Here is an 18028-nt window from a genome sequence, read left to right on the forward strand (position 1 = left end):
AAATAACAAAACATTTCAACATTACACTAAAACATACTAAAATAACTAATTTGGGTAAATGTTTAAATTGTTACCTTAAACGTTTATTTTTTTAGGAATTAAATGTTTATTTCAATCTAAACTATTTCGTGCACAATAAGCAAAAAAACTAAAACTGTAGCCATTTTAACGTTAAAAACCATTAAAAATATATTAATAAATTAAACATGTCGATGGTTTCCTTCAGTCGTACACGTGTAGTTAGCATGTTTAGCACTAGCTAAGCTAACACGTACGACTTTAACGTCACATTGCGGTGAAAGGAAGTGAAACTGAAGTGTTGAAATAAAAGATGAAAATACACTTTAATCTCCGACACATATTTACAAACTGGCGTCGACGTCACTTGACGCCCCAGACCTCCTCGAAGGCCGAGCAGACTTTGGCGCAGGTCAGCGCGCCGGAGAGAGGGTAGTTGCTGATGGACACGGTCTTCTCCGTGTACTCCACGTACACCTGGAGGACGACATGAGTCATCATGTGTCACGTGACCTGAAGCCGTCACGTGTCACGTGACCTGAAGCCGTCACATGATCACGTGACGGCTTCAGGTCGCGAGCGCGAGACTCACCGCTCCGTGCGCGAAGGCTCCGATGACCACGGCGGCCGGGCCCTCGGGCACCAGGGTCCTGGGACAGACCGGCTCGCCCGCCGAGAAGGAGGTGCAGATCCTGGGGCAGCCCGGCGGCAGGTGGTCCGACACCGGGTTCTTGATCATCCGCAGCAGCTTCTGAGGGCCGTCGGCGGCCCGCACGCTCAGCTTGTGCAGCAGCTGGACTGGAGGGAGGACTCGGGTCAGAACCAGGACTCGGGTCAGAACCAGGATATTTACCCATGAGGCCGCAGAAGCGCGTGAAGGTCCTGGGGATGCGCGTCTGAGGGTTGATCTCGATCAAAGCGTTCTTCTCCGTGTGGACGTAAACCTGCAGAAGCCCCGCCCTGTTCAGAGGACTGTCCATCAACATCAGCAGACACTGAGGAGAAGGTTTGAGTTAGTTCTTCAAGAACATCATCAATGATCCATCAACATCAGCAGACACTGAGGAGAAGGTTTGAGTTAGTTCTTCAAGAACATCATCAATGATCCATCAACATCAGCAGACACTGAGGAGAAGGTTTGAGTTAGTTCTTCAAGAACATCATCAATGCTCCATCAACATCAGCAGACACTGAGGAGAAGGTTTGAGTTAGTTCTTCAAGAACATCATCAATGATCCATCAACATTAGCAGACACTGAGGAGAAGGTTTGAGTTAGTTCTTCAAGAACATCATCAATGCTCCATCAACATCAGCAGACACTGAGGAGAAGGTTTGAGTTAGTTCTTCAAGAACATCATCAATGATCCATCAACATCAGCAGACACTGAGGAGAAGGTTTGAGTTAGTTCTTCAAGAACATCATCAATGATCCATCAACATCAGCAGACACTGAGAAGGTTTGAGTTAGTTCTTCAAGAACATCATCAATGATCCATCAACATCAGTAGACACTGAGGAGAAGGTTTGAGTTAGTTCTTCAAGAACATCATCAATGATCCATCAACATCAGCAGACACTGAGAAGGTTTGAGTTAGTTCTTCAAGAACATCATCAATGATCCATCAACATCAGTAGACACTGAGGAGAAGGCTTAAGTTAGTTCTTCAAGAACATCAATGATCCATCAACCTCAGCAGACACTGAGGAGAAGGTTTGAGTTAGTTCTTCAAGAACATCAATATTTTTAGACTCGAACTAGGAATGAATCATGAAAATAAACACAAAATAAAACCATTAGATCATTAAGATCTCGATAAGATCTCAATAAGATCGATTAGATCAATAAGATCTCAATAAGATAAAAAAGATCTCAATAATATCAATAAGATCTCAATGAGATCAATAAGATCTCAAACAGATCAATAAGATCTCAATAAGATAAAAAAAGATCTCAATAAGATCAATAAGATCTCAATGAGATCAATAAGATCTCAAACAGATCAATAAGATAAAAAAAGATCTCAATAAGATCAATAAGATCTCAATGAGATCAATAAGATCTCAATAAGATAAAAAAAAAGATCTCAATAAGATCAATAAGATCTCAATGAGATCAATAAGATCTCAATGAGATCAATAAGATCTCAAACAGATCAATAAGATCTCAATAAGATATAAAAAAGATCTCAATAAGATCAATAAGATCTCAATGAGATCAAACAGATCAATAAGATCTCAATAAGATATAAAAAAGATCTCAATAATATCAATAAGATCTCAATGAGCTCAAACAGATCGATAAGATCTCAGACACAGTGGTTTCTTCACCTGGTGAGCGATGTCAGGTCTGATGTGTCCTGGATCTCTTCCACTCTTGATGATCATGTTCTTGTGTTGGTCACAGTTCAACAACTCGAAGCTTTTTCCAGCCTGAAGGAACACATCGATTGATTGATCGATTGATTATCAATAATAAATAAAGAAACACCGTAACAATCGTTACCTTCACCGTCTCCAGCGACGCGCCCTCCAGCACCACCACCAGCCTTCTCTCCATCATACGGTCGTGGAGACTCCGGAGATATTTGGCTGGTTTTGGTTCATATTCGTCCAGATGTTCGAGACCACGTTTCTTCTCCGCCATGACGCCACCAACACTGACCCGTCGCAGGCTGATGGCGTCACCAGGATCTAACTTGTTCGCTTTTCAAATTATCGTTTCAATAATTAATTTGAGATACTTTTTGTTTGACTGTCATAGATTCAACAAATACAGTATCAAATAAAACTGCTTGAAAATAATATTACAAGTAAATGCGTTTGTTTTGAAGCGCCTGCGTCACTACTGTGCGCCGGATGTTCTCCTCAACGTGTCGCGAGGACATTCACGTGTGAGGTTTTCTTCTTTCTTGTTTCCAGGATTTGAAAGAAAAGAGAATCTCTTCGAGCGTGTGAGTAGAAACTCCTGCTTCAGTCGATGTTTCTGTGCAGCTTTGTTGGATTTGAATGTAAATAGTTCATCTTTATCCGTCGGATGTTTAATAGTAGATTTCATTGCGATCCATTATTATCACTAAGAAATATTCTCTAAGATTTGTGTTTTTAAATTTCTAAACTTTCGTGTATGCTACACACACCACATACATTAAAGCTTGTGTTGTAACATCTCACTTCAACAAATGAACATGGACGCCGTGAGTCTCTGATCCAAGCATGGCTCTGTTGTAGTGAAGAACTCCTTCTTGTTGTAGAGAAGAACACCTTGTTTCAGTGAAGAACACCTTCTTGTTGTAGAGAAGAACACCTTGTTTCAGTGAAGAACTCCTTCTTGTTGTAGTGAAGAACACCTTGTTTCAGTGAAGAACTCCTTCTTGTTGTAGAGAAGAACACCTTCTTGTTGTAGAGAAGAATACCTTGTTTCAGTGAAGAACACCTTCTTGTTGTAGAGAAGAACACCTTCTTGTTGTAGAGAAGAACACCTTGTTTCAGTGAAGAACACCATCTTGTTTCAGTGAAGAACACCTGCTGTCATGGGTCGGAAGTTAGATCCCACCAACAAGGTGAAGCGAGGGCCGGGCAAGAAGGCCAAGAAGCAGCGAGGAGCAGAGACGGAGCTGGCAAAGTTCATCCCTGAAGGTGAGTCTCAACCATCACCTGAAGTCTGTCTTGTGTCACAACCTCACCGCCATGTCTGTTCACAGAGGACAGTGAAGCCAAACGTCTGTCCAGCAGAGGAAGGAAAAGGTGAGACTGTTACTGTCCTATTATTGTGTGAAACTTTATCCATTCTCATCTGATGATCTTCTGTCAATCATCTCCAGAGCTGCAAAGAGAACTCTAGCGCCGACGAAAGCTGAAAATGCTTTGAAGAAGCAGCCAAAGAAAGGCAGGTGACTCCAGAGAAGATGTGCGGCATCAGTGAAGTGACGTGTGTGTGTGTGTTTCTGCAGGATTCACGGACGATAACAGCAAATGGTTGAAACCGACCAAGAGGAAGTTATCGGAGCCTGCGGGTGATGATGATGATGATGATGATGAGGAGGAGCACTGGGAGGATGAGGAGGATCTCGAGGAAGAGGAGTTGGAGCAGCCACTGGTCGAGAAGAAAAAAGCTAAATTACAAGAAGTTGAGGACAAAGACGAGGAGGATGATGATGATGACGACGATGAAGAAATGGTTGATGACTATGGCACAATGGAGGGCGGCAGCGATGAAGATGACGAGGTAATTGAATATATCATCTCCCACTTTCTTATCATGCTTTTATTCAAGCCTTCTATGTTGAGCGCCACCACCAGGTCACATGTGTTACTGTTTTCTCAAGGATGGTAACAATATTTATTTCCTCCAGCTCCTGCCCATCGAGCGAGCGGCTCAGAAAGACAAGAAGACCAAGAAGACCCTGGACGAGGACAGCGACGACGATGACGATGAAGATGAAGATGATGATAAAAAAATGAAACCTGACGAGGAGGAGGAAGACACTCTGCAAACAAACATCGACGAGGACGACAGATTCGTTCTTCCTAAGACGGAAGATCAAGAAAAAGAAGGTGAGTTGGACGCAAAGATGCTTCTCGTTCGTCTCTTGACGATCGTAACATCGTCACAGAAACGCATCCATGATCAGAAGAGCTTCAACAGCATAGTCATGAGTTTGAACCCACCAGAGTGAGGAAGTTTCTGAAGACGTTTCCACGTTGTTGTGCTCAGGTCTGCTGCCGATAGACCTGAAGACGATCCACCAGCGAATCAAGGACAACGTCGACGTCCTCTGTAACTTCTCCGCCAAGAGGGAGGAAGGCAAGGATCGCTCCGAGTACATCTCGCTGCTGAAGAAGGATCTCAGCACCTACTACAGCTACAACGAGTACCTCATCGACAGAGTCATCGAGTTGTTCCCCATGTCAGAGGTGAGAACTTTAAACATCTGTTCAAGTACATCTTCAGATACAGAGTTGTTGAATTTCATATTTTGAAACTGATTTTTTTTTTTTATGTATCAATTGTTTTTTTAATTATTGAAATCAAAGCTGTTTGTATTGAAAGGTTCAGTATTTATTTAATAATTCAATATTAAATAATTAGATAATTATTTTTTGCGCTGAGTTTGATTCTATGATTCTTCTGGATCTATCTTCAGCCAATCATCTGACCCTGATCATGTGAAGATGTAGAAACATGTGATCCAGTAGCTCGGTGCTCTGTTAGTAATGTCTGACACTTTTATACCAACATTTTTAAATTGTATTAAAGTGAATTTAAAATAATGAATTCAAAATGTATTTTTAATTATTGGAACTAGAATATGAAACTATGTGTAGAATGATTTAAAAACTGACACTGATTTACTTCCATTCCACTTACACTTGGCTTTAAAAAATGCGATGAAATGAACTTTATTCTTGGACTTGCTCTGTGAACAGTTGGTGGAGTTCTTGGAGGCGAACGAGATCCAGAGACCCGTCACGATCAGAACCAACACGCTGAAGACCAGGAGACGAGACCTGGCTCAGGTGAGCCTTGTGAACCCCTGAACATGTCATGTTGAGTCCTAGTGTAACTAAACTGTTCTAACGACCCGTCCAGGCTCTGATCAACCGAGGCGTCAACCTGGATCCACTGGGGAAGTGGTCCAAGGTGGGCCTGGTCATCTACGACTCTTCGGTACCCGTCGGTGAGTTTTCACTCTGGACCCTCTGAAGACTGAAGCGGTCAGAGTTTGACGCTCTCGTTCCTCCTGGTCCAGGTGCGACTCCGGAGTACCTGTCGGGTCAGTACATGCTGCAGGGAGCCTCCAGCCTCCTGCCCGTCATGGCGCTGTCGCCCCAGGAGGGGGAGCAGGTGCTGGACATGAGCTCGGCGCCAGGCGGGAAGACGACCTACATCGGTACGAGCCAGGAACCGCTTTTCTTATACGACAGAAACTAATGAAATGTTATGGTTTGTTCGTTTGAACAAATGTTTGTTGAGACGTGAAAGATAACTGACCTCACTCTCTCCGCGTCAATATTCCTCCTGCTAGTAACATTAGTTTAACACGAGTGTAGTTTTCTACGTCTGCTCGTCTCACCAAACCTTCCTCCACAGCTCAGCTCATGAGGAACACGGGCGTGATCGTGGCCAACGACGCCAACGTGGACCGACTGAAGAGCGTGGTCGGAAACATCCACAGACTCGGCGTCACCAACACCATCGTCAGCAACTACGACGGCCGAGAGTTCCCCAAGGTGACGCACCTTTACCTGCGTGACGACTTCCTGTGTCGCTCCCTTGTCTGTGAGAACCTGAGAGTAACACGTGTCTCACATGGACGACATGTAAATGAATACAAGGGATAGTTTTAAAGCATTGAATAACTTCATTTTAATGAAACAAGTTCACTTCTCAATTCATTATAAAATGTTGGTATAAAAGAGACCAGATAAACCAACGGAGCACAGAGCTACTGGATCATGTGCTTCTAGGTTGTCATGTGATCGTCTGCGCGTCACATGATTGGCTGAAAGTTCAATCACGCACTGTGACCTGGTATAACTGAAATTGTGGGGGTTAATCAAGTTATTCTCGAACATTTGAGTGAACAAAAGTAAAAGTGACCAAAGTGACCGTCGTCTGCGCTCGCACAGGTGATGGGCGGGTTCGACCGGGTCCTGCTGGACGCGCCGTGCTCCGGCACCGGCGTCATCTCTAAAGACCCTGCAGTGAAGACCAGCAAGGTAGATCATCTCTGACTGTTGACCACATCATGGGTTGATAACCACGTCTGTGTCACGGCAGGACGCCGCCGACATCCTGCGCTCGGCTCACCTGCAGAAGGAGCTGCTCCTGGCGGCCATCGACTCGGTCCAGGCTCGCTCGCCAACTGGAGGCTACCTGGTGTACTGCACCTGCTCCATCATGGTACCTTCACAGTGACCAGAAGATGAAGACACGCGTGTCGTTGACGTGATTGTTGACGTGATTGTTGACGTGATTGTTGACGTTTGGTCATGTGGTCCCAGGTGGAGGAGAACGAGTGGGTGGTGGACTACGCTCTCAAGAAACGAAACGTCAAGCTGGTCCCGACGGGACTTGATTTTGGCAAAGAAGGTTTCACCAGGTGAGGAAACTCGAGATGTCGTGGGAGCTTCAGAGACGACTGATGTGTGTCGTCTGCAGGTTTAAAGAACGAAGATTCCATCCGTCCCTCAAGCTCACGCGGAGATTTTACCCTCATTCTCACAACATGGACGGTTTCTTTGTCGCCAAGTTCAAGAAGTTCTCCAACGTGATCCCCTCAGAGAAGACAGGTGAGATTTTGTCATCATTCGATCGCAGAACGAGGTCCAGTGTGAATGAAGAGCAGCAGATCAATGCTGGATCAGGATGAAGAAGTCATGAAGTAGCTTCTTGACTCTCCATGAGGAGCTTCACCAGGACCAGAGTCACGTTTGTTTCCCTCACTCGTCCTCCTTGACGTCACCTGGAGCACCTGAAGGAGGAGATGGAGGGGAGATGAGTGAAAGTCATGATCAAACACATGTTGATGAAGAAGAACTATATTCATGATTCAACCAACATAGAAAACAATATTTATAAAACGTATAGAAGATCATAATCAGATCCTCTTAAGTTTCTTCAACATCAAATAACGGTTAAGATGAAAAATATAACTGTGGTCCATCACCGTCACCAGACGGATATGTGCAATGCATTGTGGGTAATATCCATCTCTGAAGGAGACATCGCTGTTCACTCGATCTCTCCGTCCTCGAGGAGGATATTAGAAGTTTCCTTCAGCTGTTCTGAGGAATGGAACGAGCCTTAAGGTGAAGATTGACCCGAGAAGAAGTTTAATGTCTTCAGGAGAGCCAGTCTGACGAGTCGAGCTCAGGTGAGTCAGTCTGACGAGTCGAGCTCAGGTGAGTCAGTCTGACGAGTCGAGCTCAGGAGAGTCAGTCTGACGAGTCAGTCTGACGAGTCGAGCTCAGGTGAGTCAGTCTGACGAGTCAAGCTCAGGTGAGTCAGCCTGACGAGTCGAGCTCAGGAGAGTCAGTCTGACGAGTCGAGCTCAGGTGAGTCAGTCTGACGAGTCGAGCTCAGGTGAGTCAGTCTGACGAGTCGAGCTCAGGAGAGTCAGTCTGACGAGTCGAGCTCAGGTGAGTCAGTCTGACGAGTCGAGCTCAGGAGAGTCAGTCTGACGAGTCGAGCTCAGGTGAGTCAGTCTGACGAGTCGAGCTCAGGAGAGTCAGTCTGACGAGTCGAGCTCAGGAGAGTCAGTCTGACGAGTCGAGCTCAGGTGAGTCAGCCTGACGAGTCGAGCTCAGGTGAGTCAGCCTGACGAGTCGAGCTCAGGTGAGTCAGCCTGACGAGTCGAGCTCAGGTGAGTCAGCCTGACGAGTCGAGCTCAGGTGAGTCAGCCTGACGAGTCGAGCTCAGGAGAGTCAGCCTGACGAGTCGAGCTCAGGTGAGTCAGTCTGACGAGTCGAGCTCAGGTGAGTCAGTCTGACGAGTCGAGCTCAGGTGAGTCAGCCTGACGAGTCGAGCTCAGGAGAGTCAGCCTGACGAGTCGAGCTCAGGTGAGTCAGCCTGACGAGTCGAGCTCAGGTGAGTCAGTCTGACGAGTCGAGCTCAGGTGAGTCAGTCTGACGAGTCGAGCTCAGGTGAGTCAGCCTGACGAGTCGAGCTCAGGTGAGTCAGCCTGACGAGTCGAGCTCAGGTGAGTCAGCCTGACGAGTCGAGCTCAGGTGAGTCAGCCTGACGAGTCGAGCTCAGGTGAGTCAGCCTGACGAGTCGAGCTCAGGTGAGTCAGCCTGACGAGTCGAGCTCAGGTGAGTCAGCCTGACGAGTCGAGCTCAGGTGAGTCAGCCTGACGAGTCGAGCTCAGGAGAGTCAGCCTGACGAGTCGAGCTCAGGAGAGTCAGCCTGACGAGTCGAGCTCAGGTGAGTCAGCCTGACGAGTCGAGCTCAGGTGAGTCAGCCTGACGAGTCGAGCTCAGGAGAGTCAGCCTGACGAGTCGAGCTCAGGTGAGTCAGCCTGACGAGTCGAGCTCAGGTGAGTCAGCCTGACGAGTCGAGCTCAGGTGAGTCAGCCTGACGAGTCGAGCTCAGGAGAGTCAGCCTGACGAGTCGAGCTCAGGTGAGTCAGTCTGACGAGTCGAGCTCAGGAGAGTCAGTCTGACGAGTCGAGCTCAGGTGAGTCAGTCTGACGAGTCGAGCTCAGGAGAGTCAGCCTGACGAGTCGAGCTCAGGTGAGTCAGCCTGACGAGTCGAGCTCAGGAGAGTCAGCCTGACGAGTCGAGCTCAGGAGAGTCAGCCTGACGAGTCGAGCTCAGGAGAGTCAGCCTGACGAGTCGAGCTCAGGTGAGTCAGTCTGACGAGTCGAGCTCAGGAGAGTCAGCCTGACGAGTCGAGCTCAGGTGAGTCAGCCTGACGAGTCGAGCTCAGGTGAGTCAGCCTGACGAGTCGAGCTCAGGTGAGTCAGCCTGACGAGTCGAGCTCAGAGCTCAGGAGTCGTGTTGAAAAGTGACTGTAGAAACCATCAGTTGTCTGACCTCATGCTGATGTTGATGTTTTCTGTCCACTGAGCTCAAAGTGCTGTGACATGATTCTCTGTTTCTGATGCTTCAGGAGAAGAAGTTCCAGCAGGAGGCGAGCAGGTGAGCTCAGGGTCTACTGGACCAGCCAAGGCAGGCAAGAAGGCTGGAGCGGGAAAAGTACAAACCAACGGAACTCCTGCGAAGAAACCGGCAAACAACCTTCCTAAAGGAAACAAGGTGTCGCCGTCGCCGGCCAAGAAGGCCAAGATGGAGGCAGGGAAGAGCGAGCAGAAGAAGAAGAGCAGCACCCTTGAGAAGAAACTGACCAAGAACAAAAAGACGCCAATGAAACCCTGGAAGAGGATGGGAAAAAAGTTTTAGGGGTGTGTAGTCGAAGATGTGGGATCATGTGACTTTTGTGTTTGATGAATATGAACCAGATGTTGTCGCCGCTTTTATATTTGTATCAGAGAATATTTCTCCTGAACTGATTTCAACACATTGAGTCTGATACAAAATAAATGTTTTAAGATGAATGTGAGCTCAATTATTGTCGTGTTTTTTTAAAAAGTGAGAAACGTCTTCATAGTAACTGAAGGAAGCACCTAAAGGTGAAGATCCAAGTGTTTGAAGGTGAAGCTCCAGATGTTTAAAGGTGGAGCTCCAGGTGTTTAAAGGTGGAGCTCCAGGTGTTTAAAGGTGAAGATCCAGATTTTTAAAGGTGAAGCTCCAGGTGTTTAAAGGTGGAGCTCCAGGTGTTTAAAGGTGGAGCTCCAGGTGTTTAAAGGTGAAGATCTAGATGTTTATGGGTGAAGATCTGGATGTTTATGGGTGAGGATCCAGATGTTTAAAGGTGAAGCTCCAGGTGTTTAAAGGTGGAGCTCCAGGTGTTTAAAGGTGAAGATCCAGATGTTTAAAGGTGGAGCTCCAGGTGTTTAAAGGTGAAGCTCCAGGTGTTTAAAGGTGAAGATCTAGATGTTTATGGGTGAAGATCTAGATGTTTATGGGTGAGGATCCAGGTGTTTAAAGGTGAAGATCTAGATGTTTATGGGTGAAGATCTAGATGTTTATGGGTGAGGATCCAGATGTTTAAAGGTGAAGATCCAGATGTTTGATCCGCAGCTTCACCTTCTGTGCCGCAGTATTCTTGCGATGACGTCACGTGGGTGGAAACAACCAATGGGTTCGTTGCGCGGCTCACCGGAAGCTGTGTTGTTTACATTTTCCAAGATGGCGGCGGGGATGTATTTGGAGCATTATTTAGACAGTAAGTGTTTTTCTGCTTTATTCGGATGAAAACGACTGAACGGCTGCAGCTCGACTATCAAACTGAGGTCGTTTGATGGTAGAATCCGAGGATTCGAACCCGGAGTCTCCGGTGAAGCCGCGTCCGGCCGGAGAGTCCAGGACCTGTCTATTTGCTGGAGTGTTTGTGTTCGTTTATCACAGACTTCACTGAGAATTACACTGAAACACGTCTGTTGTGTTACTTTTATCACAGACTTCACTGAGAATTACACTGAAACACGTCTGTTGTGTGTTTGTTTATCACAGACTTCACTGAGAATTACACTGAAACACGTCTGTTGTGTTACTTTTATCACAGACTTCACTGAGAATTACACTGAAACACGTCTGTTGTGTTACTTTTATCACAGACTTCACTGAGAATTACACTGAAACACGTCTGTTGTGTGTTTGTTTATCACAGACATCACTGAGAATTACACTGAAACACGTCTGTTGTGTGTTTGTTTATCACAGACTTCACTGAGAATTACACTGAAACACGTCTGTTGTGTTACTTTTATCACAGACTTCACTGAGAATTACACTGAAACACGTCTGTTGTGTTACTTTTATCACAGACTTCACTGAGAATTACACTGAAACACGTCTGTTGTGTGTTTGTTTATCACAGACTTCACTGAGAATTACACTGAAACACGTCTGTTGTGTTTGTTTATCACAGACTTCACTGAGAATTACACTGAAACACGTCTGTTGTGTTTGTTTATCACAGACTTCACTGAGAATTACACTGAAACACGTCTGTTGTGTGTTTGTTTATCACAGACTTCACTGAGAATTACACTGAAACACGTCTGTTGTGTGTTTGTTTATCACAGACTTCACTGAGAATTACACTGAAACACGTCTGTTGTGTGTTTGTTTATCACAGACTTCACTGAGAATTACACTGAAACACGTCTGTTGTGTTTGTTTATCACAGACTTCACTGAGAATTACATTGAAACACGTCTGTTGTGTGTTTGTTTATCACAGACATCACTGAGAATTACACTGAAACACGTCTGTTGTGTTTGTTTATCACAGACATCACTAAGAATTACACTGAAACACGTCTGTTGTGTTACTTTTATCACAGACTTCACTGAGAATTACACTGAAACATGTCTGTTGTGTTTGTTTATCACAGACATCACTGAGAATTACACTGAAACACGTCTGTTGTGTTTGTTTATCACAGACATCACTGAGAATTACACTGAAACACGTCTGTTGTGTTTGTTTATCACAGACATCACTGAGAATTACACTGAAACACGTCTGTTGTGTTACTTTTATCACAGACTTCACTGAGAATTACACTGAAACACGTCTGTTGTGTGTTTGTTTATCACAGACATCACTGAGAATTACACTGAAACACGTCTGTTGTGTTACTTTTATCACAGACTTCACTGAGAATTACACTGAAACACGTCTGTTGTGTGTTTGTTTATCACAGACATCACTGAGAATTACACTGAAACACGTCTGTTGTGTTACTTTTATCACAGACTTCACTGAGAATTACACTGAAACACGTCTGTTGTGTGTTTGTTTATCACAGACTTCACTGAGAATTACACTGAAACACGTCTGTTGTGTTTGTTTATCACAGACTTCACTGAGAATTACACTGAAACACGTCTGTTGTGTTTGTTTATCACAGACTTCACTGAGAATTACACTGAAACACGTCTGTTGTGTTTGTTTATCACAGACTTCACTGAGAATTACACTGAAACACGTCTGTTGTGTTTGTTTATCACAGACTTCACTGAGAATTACACTGAAACATGTCTGTTGTGTTTGTTTATCACAGACTTCACTGAGAATTACACTGAAACACGTCTGTTGTGTTTGTTTATCACAGACTTCACTGAGAATTACACTGAAACACGTCTGTTGTGTGTTTGTTTATCACAGACTTCACTGAGAATTACACTGAAACACGTCTGTTGTGTGTTTGTTTATCACAGACTTCACTGAGAATTACACTGAAACACGTCTGTTGTGTGTTTGTTTATCACAGACTTCACTGAGAATTACACTGAAACACGTCTGTTGTGTTACTTTGATCAAATGTGCTTCATTTAAACGTATCTATAGGTTACTTTGTTCGATATCATTCAAGAAACTGTTCAATTTGCCAGGTATAGAGAATTTACCTTTCGAGCTACAAAGAAACTTCAACCTGATGAGAGATCTGGACCAACGCACAGAAGGTAAGATTGTTTACCTTCTGAACCTTCACTGACCTTTAACCTCACCTGTCCACGTCCACGACCCTCCTTCTCTTCTTCACCTCCATCTCTGAACCCTCATGTGTGAAACATCTGCTCCATGTTCCTCTGTTTCTGCTCCAGATCTCAAGGGTCAAATAGATTCTCTGGCCAAAGAATACACAGCCAACGCCCGGACGCTGTCCTCCGAGCAGAAGCTGTCCATCCTGAGGCAGATCCAGCAGTCGTACAGCAAGTGCAAAGAGTTCGGAGACGATAAAGTGCAGCTGGCCATGCAGACCTACGAGATGGTTCGTGTGTTTACGTGTTTCACGAGAACGTGAGGCGGTTCTTCATGAAGCTACGATGTTTTGACGTGTTTCAGTGACGTCAGAGTCTTGAGGAATGTTTTAAATGTTGTTTTTTGAATGTTAAATGATTCGTATCATTGATGTATTTCTTAATGAAAGGTAACATGTTATTGTTGTTAATAATTGAATGAACAAATGTTGATATAGTTTCATGAATAACGTTTACAAATAATTTAATTTACTAAATGTATTGAAATATTTGAATAACAATATTCATTGTGAATTATTGATTTTTAAAGTATTTTCAGTTTAAAGTCGTTCAAATGTTTCCAGCGCTCTGACCTGTCAATCATTCTCTCACGACAGGTGGACAAACACATCCGGCGCCTGGACACGGACCTGGCCAGGTTCGAGGCGGACCTGAAGGAGAAGCAGATCGAGAGCACGGACTACGATTCCACCTCGAGTAAAGGGAAGAAAGGTATTTGACTGGTCCTGGTTCTGATCCCGGGTCTGGTGCTCACGGCTGGCTTCACTGTGCAGGCGACACCAGGCAGAAGGAGAAGAAAACGGCCAAGACTCGATCCAAAGTGAAGAGCTCGGACGAAGACGGAAGTCCAAAGACTGCTCAGAAGAAAGTCAAGCTCCTGCAACCGTACGTCATGTAGAGATGCAGAGAACATTGAGATCAATAATGAGATCAATATTGATCTAAACCTGTTCATGTGTTCCAGGGGAGAGTTCAACAGTCCGTCCTCCAACTTCGGGAACGTTCACCCGTCTGATGTCCTGGACATGCCAGTGGACCCCAACGAGCCCACCTACTGTCTGTGTCACCAGGTGTCTTATGGAGAGATGATCGGCTGCGACAACACTGACGTGAGTGCCTCTGTCGGACTCTCACATCTGTCGGACTCCTGCTTCTGTCGGACTCTCGCCTCTGTCGGACTCTCACATCTGTCGGACTCCTGCTTCTGTCGGACTCCTGCTTCTGTCTGACTCTCACATCTGTCGGACTCCTGCTTCTGTCGGACTCCTGCTTCTGTCTGACTCTCACATCTGTCGGACTCTCACTTCTGTCGGACTCTCGCTTCTGTCGGACTCTCGCTTCTGTCTGACTCTCACATCTGTCGGACTCTCACATCTGTCTGACTCTCACTTCTGTCGGACTCTCACTTCTGTCGGACTCTCACATCTGTCGGACTCTCACATCTGTCGGACTCTCACATCTGTCGGACTCTCGCTTCTGTCGGACTCTCGCTTCTGTCGGACTCTCACATCTGTCGGACTCTCACTTCTGTCGGACTCTCACATCTGTCGGACTCTCACATCTGTCGGACTCTCACATCTGTCGGACTCTCACATCTGTCGGAGTCTCACTTCTGTCGGACTCTCGCTTCTGTCGGACTCCTGCTTCTGTCGGACTCTCGCCTCTGTCGGACTCTCACATCTGTCGGACTCTCGCCTCTGTCGGACTCTCGCCTCTGTCGGACTCTCACATCTGTCGGACTCTCACCTCTGTCGGACTCTCGCTTCTGTCGGACTCTCACTTCTGTCGGACTCTCGCTTCTGTCGGACTCTCGCATCTGTCTGACTCTCACTTCTGTCGGACTCTCACATCTGTCGGACTCTCACATCTGTCGGACTCTCACATCTGTCGGACTCTCACATCTGTCGGACTCTCGCTTCTGTCGGACTCTCGCTTCTGTCGGACTCTCGCTTCTGTCGGACTCTCGCTTCTGTCGGACTCTCGCTTCTGTCGGACTCTCGCTTCTGTCGGACTCTCGCTTCTGTCGGACTCTCGCTTCTGTCGGACTCTCGCTTCTGTCGGACTCTCACATCTGTCGGACTCTCACATCTGTCGGACTCTCACATCTTTCGGACTCTCACTTCTGTCGGACTCTCACATCTGTCGGACTCTCACATCTGTCGGACTCTCACTTCTGTCGGACTCTCACATCTGTCGGACTCTCACTTCTGTCGGACTCTCACATCTGTCGGACTCTCACATCTGTCGGACTCTCGCTTCTGTCGGACTCTCACATCTGTCGGACTCTCACTTCTGTCGGACTCTCACTTCTGTCGGACTCTCACTTCTGTCGGACTCTCACTTCTGTCGGACTCTCACATCTGTCGGACTCTCACTTCTGTCGGACTCTCGCTTCTGTCGGACTCTTGCTTCTGTCGGACTCTCACATCTGTCTCACTCTCACATCTGTCGGACTCTTGCTTCTGTCGGACTCTCACATCTGTCGGACTCTCACTTCTGTCGGACTCTCGCTTCTGTCTCACTCTCACATCTGTCGGACTCTCACTTCTGTCGGACTCTCACATCTGTCGGACTCTCGCTTCTGTCTCACTCTCACATCTGTCGGACTCTCGCTTCTGTCGGACTCTCGCTTCTGTCTCACTCTCACATCTGTCGGACTCTCACTTCTGTCGGACTCTCACATCTGTCGGACTCTCGCTTCTGTCTCACTCTCACATCTGTCGGACTCTCACATCTGTCGGACTCTCGCTTCTGTCGGACTCTCACTTCTGTCGGACTCTTGCTTCTGTCGGACTCTCACAGCTGTCGGACTCTCGCTTCTGTCGGACTCTCACATCTGTCGGACTCTCACATCTGTCGGACTCTCGCTTCTGTCTCACTCTCACTTCTGTCGGACTCTCGCTTCTGTCGGACTCTCACTTCTGTCGGACTCTCACTTCTGTCGGACTCTCGCTTCTGTCTCACTCTCACATCTGTCGGACTCTCACTTCTGTCGGACTCTCACTTCTGTCGGACTCTCGCTTCTGTCTCACTCTCACATCTGTCGGACTCTCGCTTCTGTCTCACTCTCACTTCTGTCGGACTCTCGCTTCTGTCTCACTCTCGCTTCTGTCTCACTCTCACTTCTGTCGGACTCTCGCTTCTGTCTCACTCTCGCTTCTGTCTCACTCTCACTTCTGTCGGACTCTCACTTCGTTCTGACTCTCACTTCTGTCTCACTCTCGCTTCTGTCTCACTCTCACATCTGTCGGACTCCTGCTTCTGTCGGACTCTCGCTTCTGTCTCACTCTCACTTCTGTCGGACTCTCGCCTCTGTCGGACTCTCGCCTCTGTCGGACTCTCGCTTCTGTCGGACTCCTGCTTCTGTCTCACTCTCACATCTGTCGGACTCCTGCTTCTGTCGGACTCTCACTTCTGTCGGACTCTCGCTTCTTCTGTCGGACTCTCGCTTCTGTCTCACTCTCACTTCTGTCGGACTCTCGCCTCTGTCGGACTCTCGCCTCTGTCGGACTCTCGCTTCTGTCGGACTCCTGCTTCTGTCTCACTCTCACATCTGTCGGACTCCTGCTTCTGTCGGACTCTCACTTCTGTCGGACTCTCGCTTCTTCTGTCGGACTCTCGCTTCTGTCTCACTCTCACTTCTGTCGGACTCTCGCCTCTGTCGGACTCTCGCCTCTGTCGGACTCTCGCTTCTGTCGGACTCCTGCTTCTGTCTCACTCTCACATCTGTCGGACTCCTGCTTCTGTCGGACTCTCACTTCTGTCGGACTCTCGCTTCTTCTGTCGGACTCTCGCCTCTTCTGTCGGACTCTCGCCTCTGTCGGACTCTCGCCTCTTCTGTCGGACTCTCGCCTCTTCTGTCGGACTCTCCCTTCCGTCGGACCCTCGCCTCTGTTGGACTCCTTGTGTAGATGTTTGTGTGACCTTGTGTATCTGAAGTCTCTCAATCCGGACTCTTGTTCCTCCAGTGCTCCATCGAGTGGTTCCATTTCGCATGTGTGGGCCTGACGACCAAACCCAGAGGAAAATGGTGAGAATTGCACTCAAAGTAGAGTCTTTGTGTATGTTTGTGTGTCTGTGAGGGTATATGTGTGTTAGGGTTATTGGTTTTAATATGTGAAGTGTGTGTACACTTGTGTGTTTGTGTGTTTCTCCTGCACGTGATCATGTCCACTCACCTCACTGTGTCTCTGCAGGTACTGTCCTCGCTGCTCTCAAGACAGGAAGAGGAAATAGATGAAAGTGTCAACAATAACATTTGTTAGCTTCTTCTTCATGTATTATTTGGTGCTTTTGTTTACATGACTGCCTTGGTGTGACGTGAGGAGACCAAGTGTATTTAACAGTTTTCTTTCTGACAATTTCGGTGCTTGATTGTGACTTTTTTTTAAACATTCTAATACACTACAGTGTTTCTTTTCTGCCTACAAACCTTTCATTTCCAGAGCGCTCGTCTTCCTGTGGAGCGCGAGTGTTACTTTTAGACGCACACGCGAGTGGTTTAGTTACTTTGATCATTAACCATGTGACCGAGTGAGTTTTAGAGATATTTTCGGGGAACATTTGTCATTTGTGTAGCTGGAACATTGGTGCAGTGGTCGGGGTGATTGTGTTGTCAATCATTTGAATACAGCTACTACCTCAACACTGTGTGTTTTCTGTGAGTCTCGATTACAACCATCACGTTTGATCACATGATCGTTTGTTTGTTTGTGTGTCTGTGTGTCTGTGTGTCTGTGTGTTTGTGTGTCTGTGTGTCTGTGTATTTGTGTGTCTGTGTGTTTGTGTGTCTGTGTGGTGTGTTCGCTGATGATGAACCTACGTCTTTTCTTAACATCCATTCATTCATGTTCTGCTGACTGTAATCTATCCCAGTTTCTTTTATAAATAAAAA

At 46.5% G+C, this 18028-nt stretch overlaps 3 protein-coding genes across 3 annotated transcripts; 2 read left to right on the plus strand and 1 right to left on the minus strand.

Annotated features, from left to right (window-relative positions):
- Window positions 1–317: 317 nt before the first annotated feature.
- emg1 (EMG1 N1-specific pseudouridine methyltransferase) lies at window positions 318–2663 on the minus strand. Its single transcript, XM_087813284.1, has 5 exons — window positions 2523–2663; window positions 2348–2449; window positions 872–1013; window positions 611–816; window positions 318–495 (listed from the first exon to the last, which is right to left on the minus strand). The coding sequence occupies exons 1-5, from the start codon at window positions 2661–2663 to the stop codon at window positions 382–384; spliced, it is 705 nt and encodes a 234-aa protein (XP_087669410.1). The 3' UTR covers window positions 318–381.
- A 196-nt stretch (window positions 2664–2859) lies between these two features.
- nop2 (NOP2 nucleolar protein homolog (yeast)) lies at window positions 2860–10082 on the plus strand. Its single transcript, XM_087778821.1, has 16 exons — window positions 2860–2970; window positions 3532–3655; window positions 3721–3763; window positions 3841–3905; window positions 3970–4244; window positions 4372–4573; window positions 4734–4933; window positions 5447–5536; window positions 5610–5697; window positions 5770–5910; window positions 6111–6250; window positions 6650–6739; window positions 6801–6923; window positions 7025–7122; window positions 7182–7312; window positions 9633–10082. Exons 2-16 carry the CDS (start codon window positions 3550–3552, stop codon window positions 9920–9922), a joined length of 2082 nt encoding a protein of 693 aa, XP_087634947.1. The 5' UTR covers window positions 2860–2970; window positions 3532–3549; the 3' UTR covers window positions 9923–10082.
- A 665-nt stretch (window positions 10083–10747) lies between these two features.
- Window positions 10748–17779, plus strand: ing4 (inhibitor of growth family, member 4). Its single transcript, XM_087812522.1, has 8 exons — window positions 10748–10808; window positions 12985–13056; window positions 13198–13364; window positions 13731–13845; window positions 13908–14019; window positions 14099–14243; window positions 17103–17164; window positions 17331–17779. The coding sequence occupies exons 1-8, from the start codon at window positions 10772–10774 to the stop codon at window positions 17368–17370; spliced, it is 750 nt and encodes a 249-aa protein (XP_087668648.1). The 5' UTR covers window positions 10748–10771; the 3' UTR covers window positions 17371–17779.
- The last annotated feature ends 249 nt before the right edge of the window (window positions 17780–18028 follow it).

The sequence above is a fragment of the Callionymus lyra genome, chromosome 17, assembly GCF_982586985.1.
Source record: "Callionymus lyra chromosome 17, fCalLyr1.hap1.1, whole genome shotgun sequence".
In the NCBI taxonomy this organism is placed as follows: domain Eukaryota; kingdom Metazoa; phylum Chordata; class Actinopteri; order Syngnathiformes; family Callionymidae; genus Callionymus; species Callionymus lyra.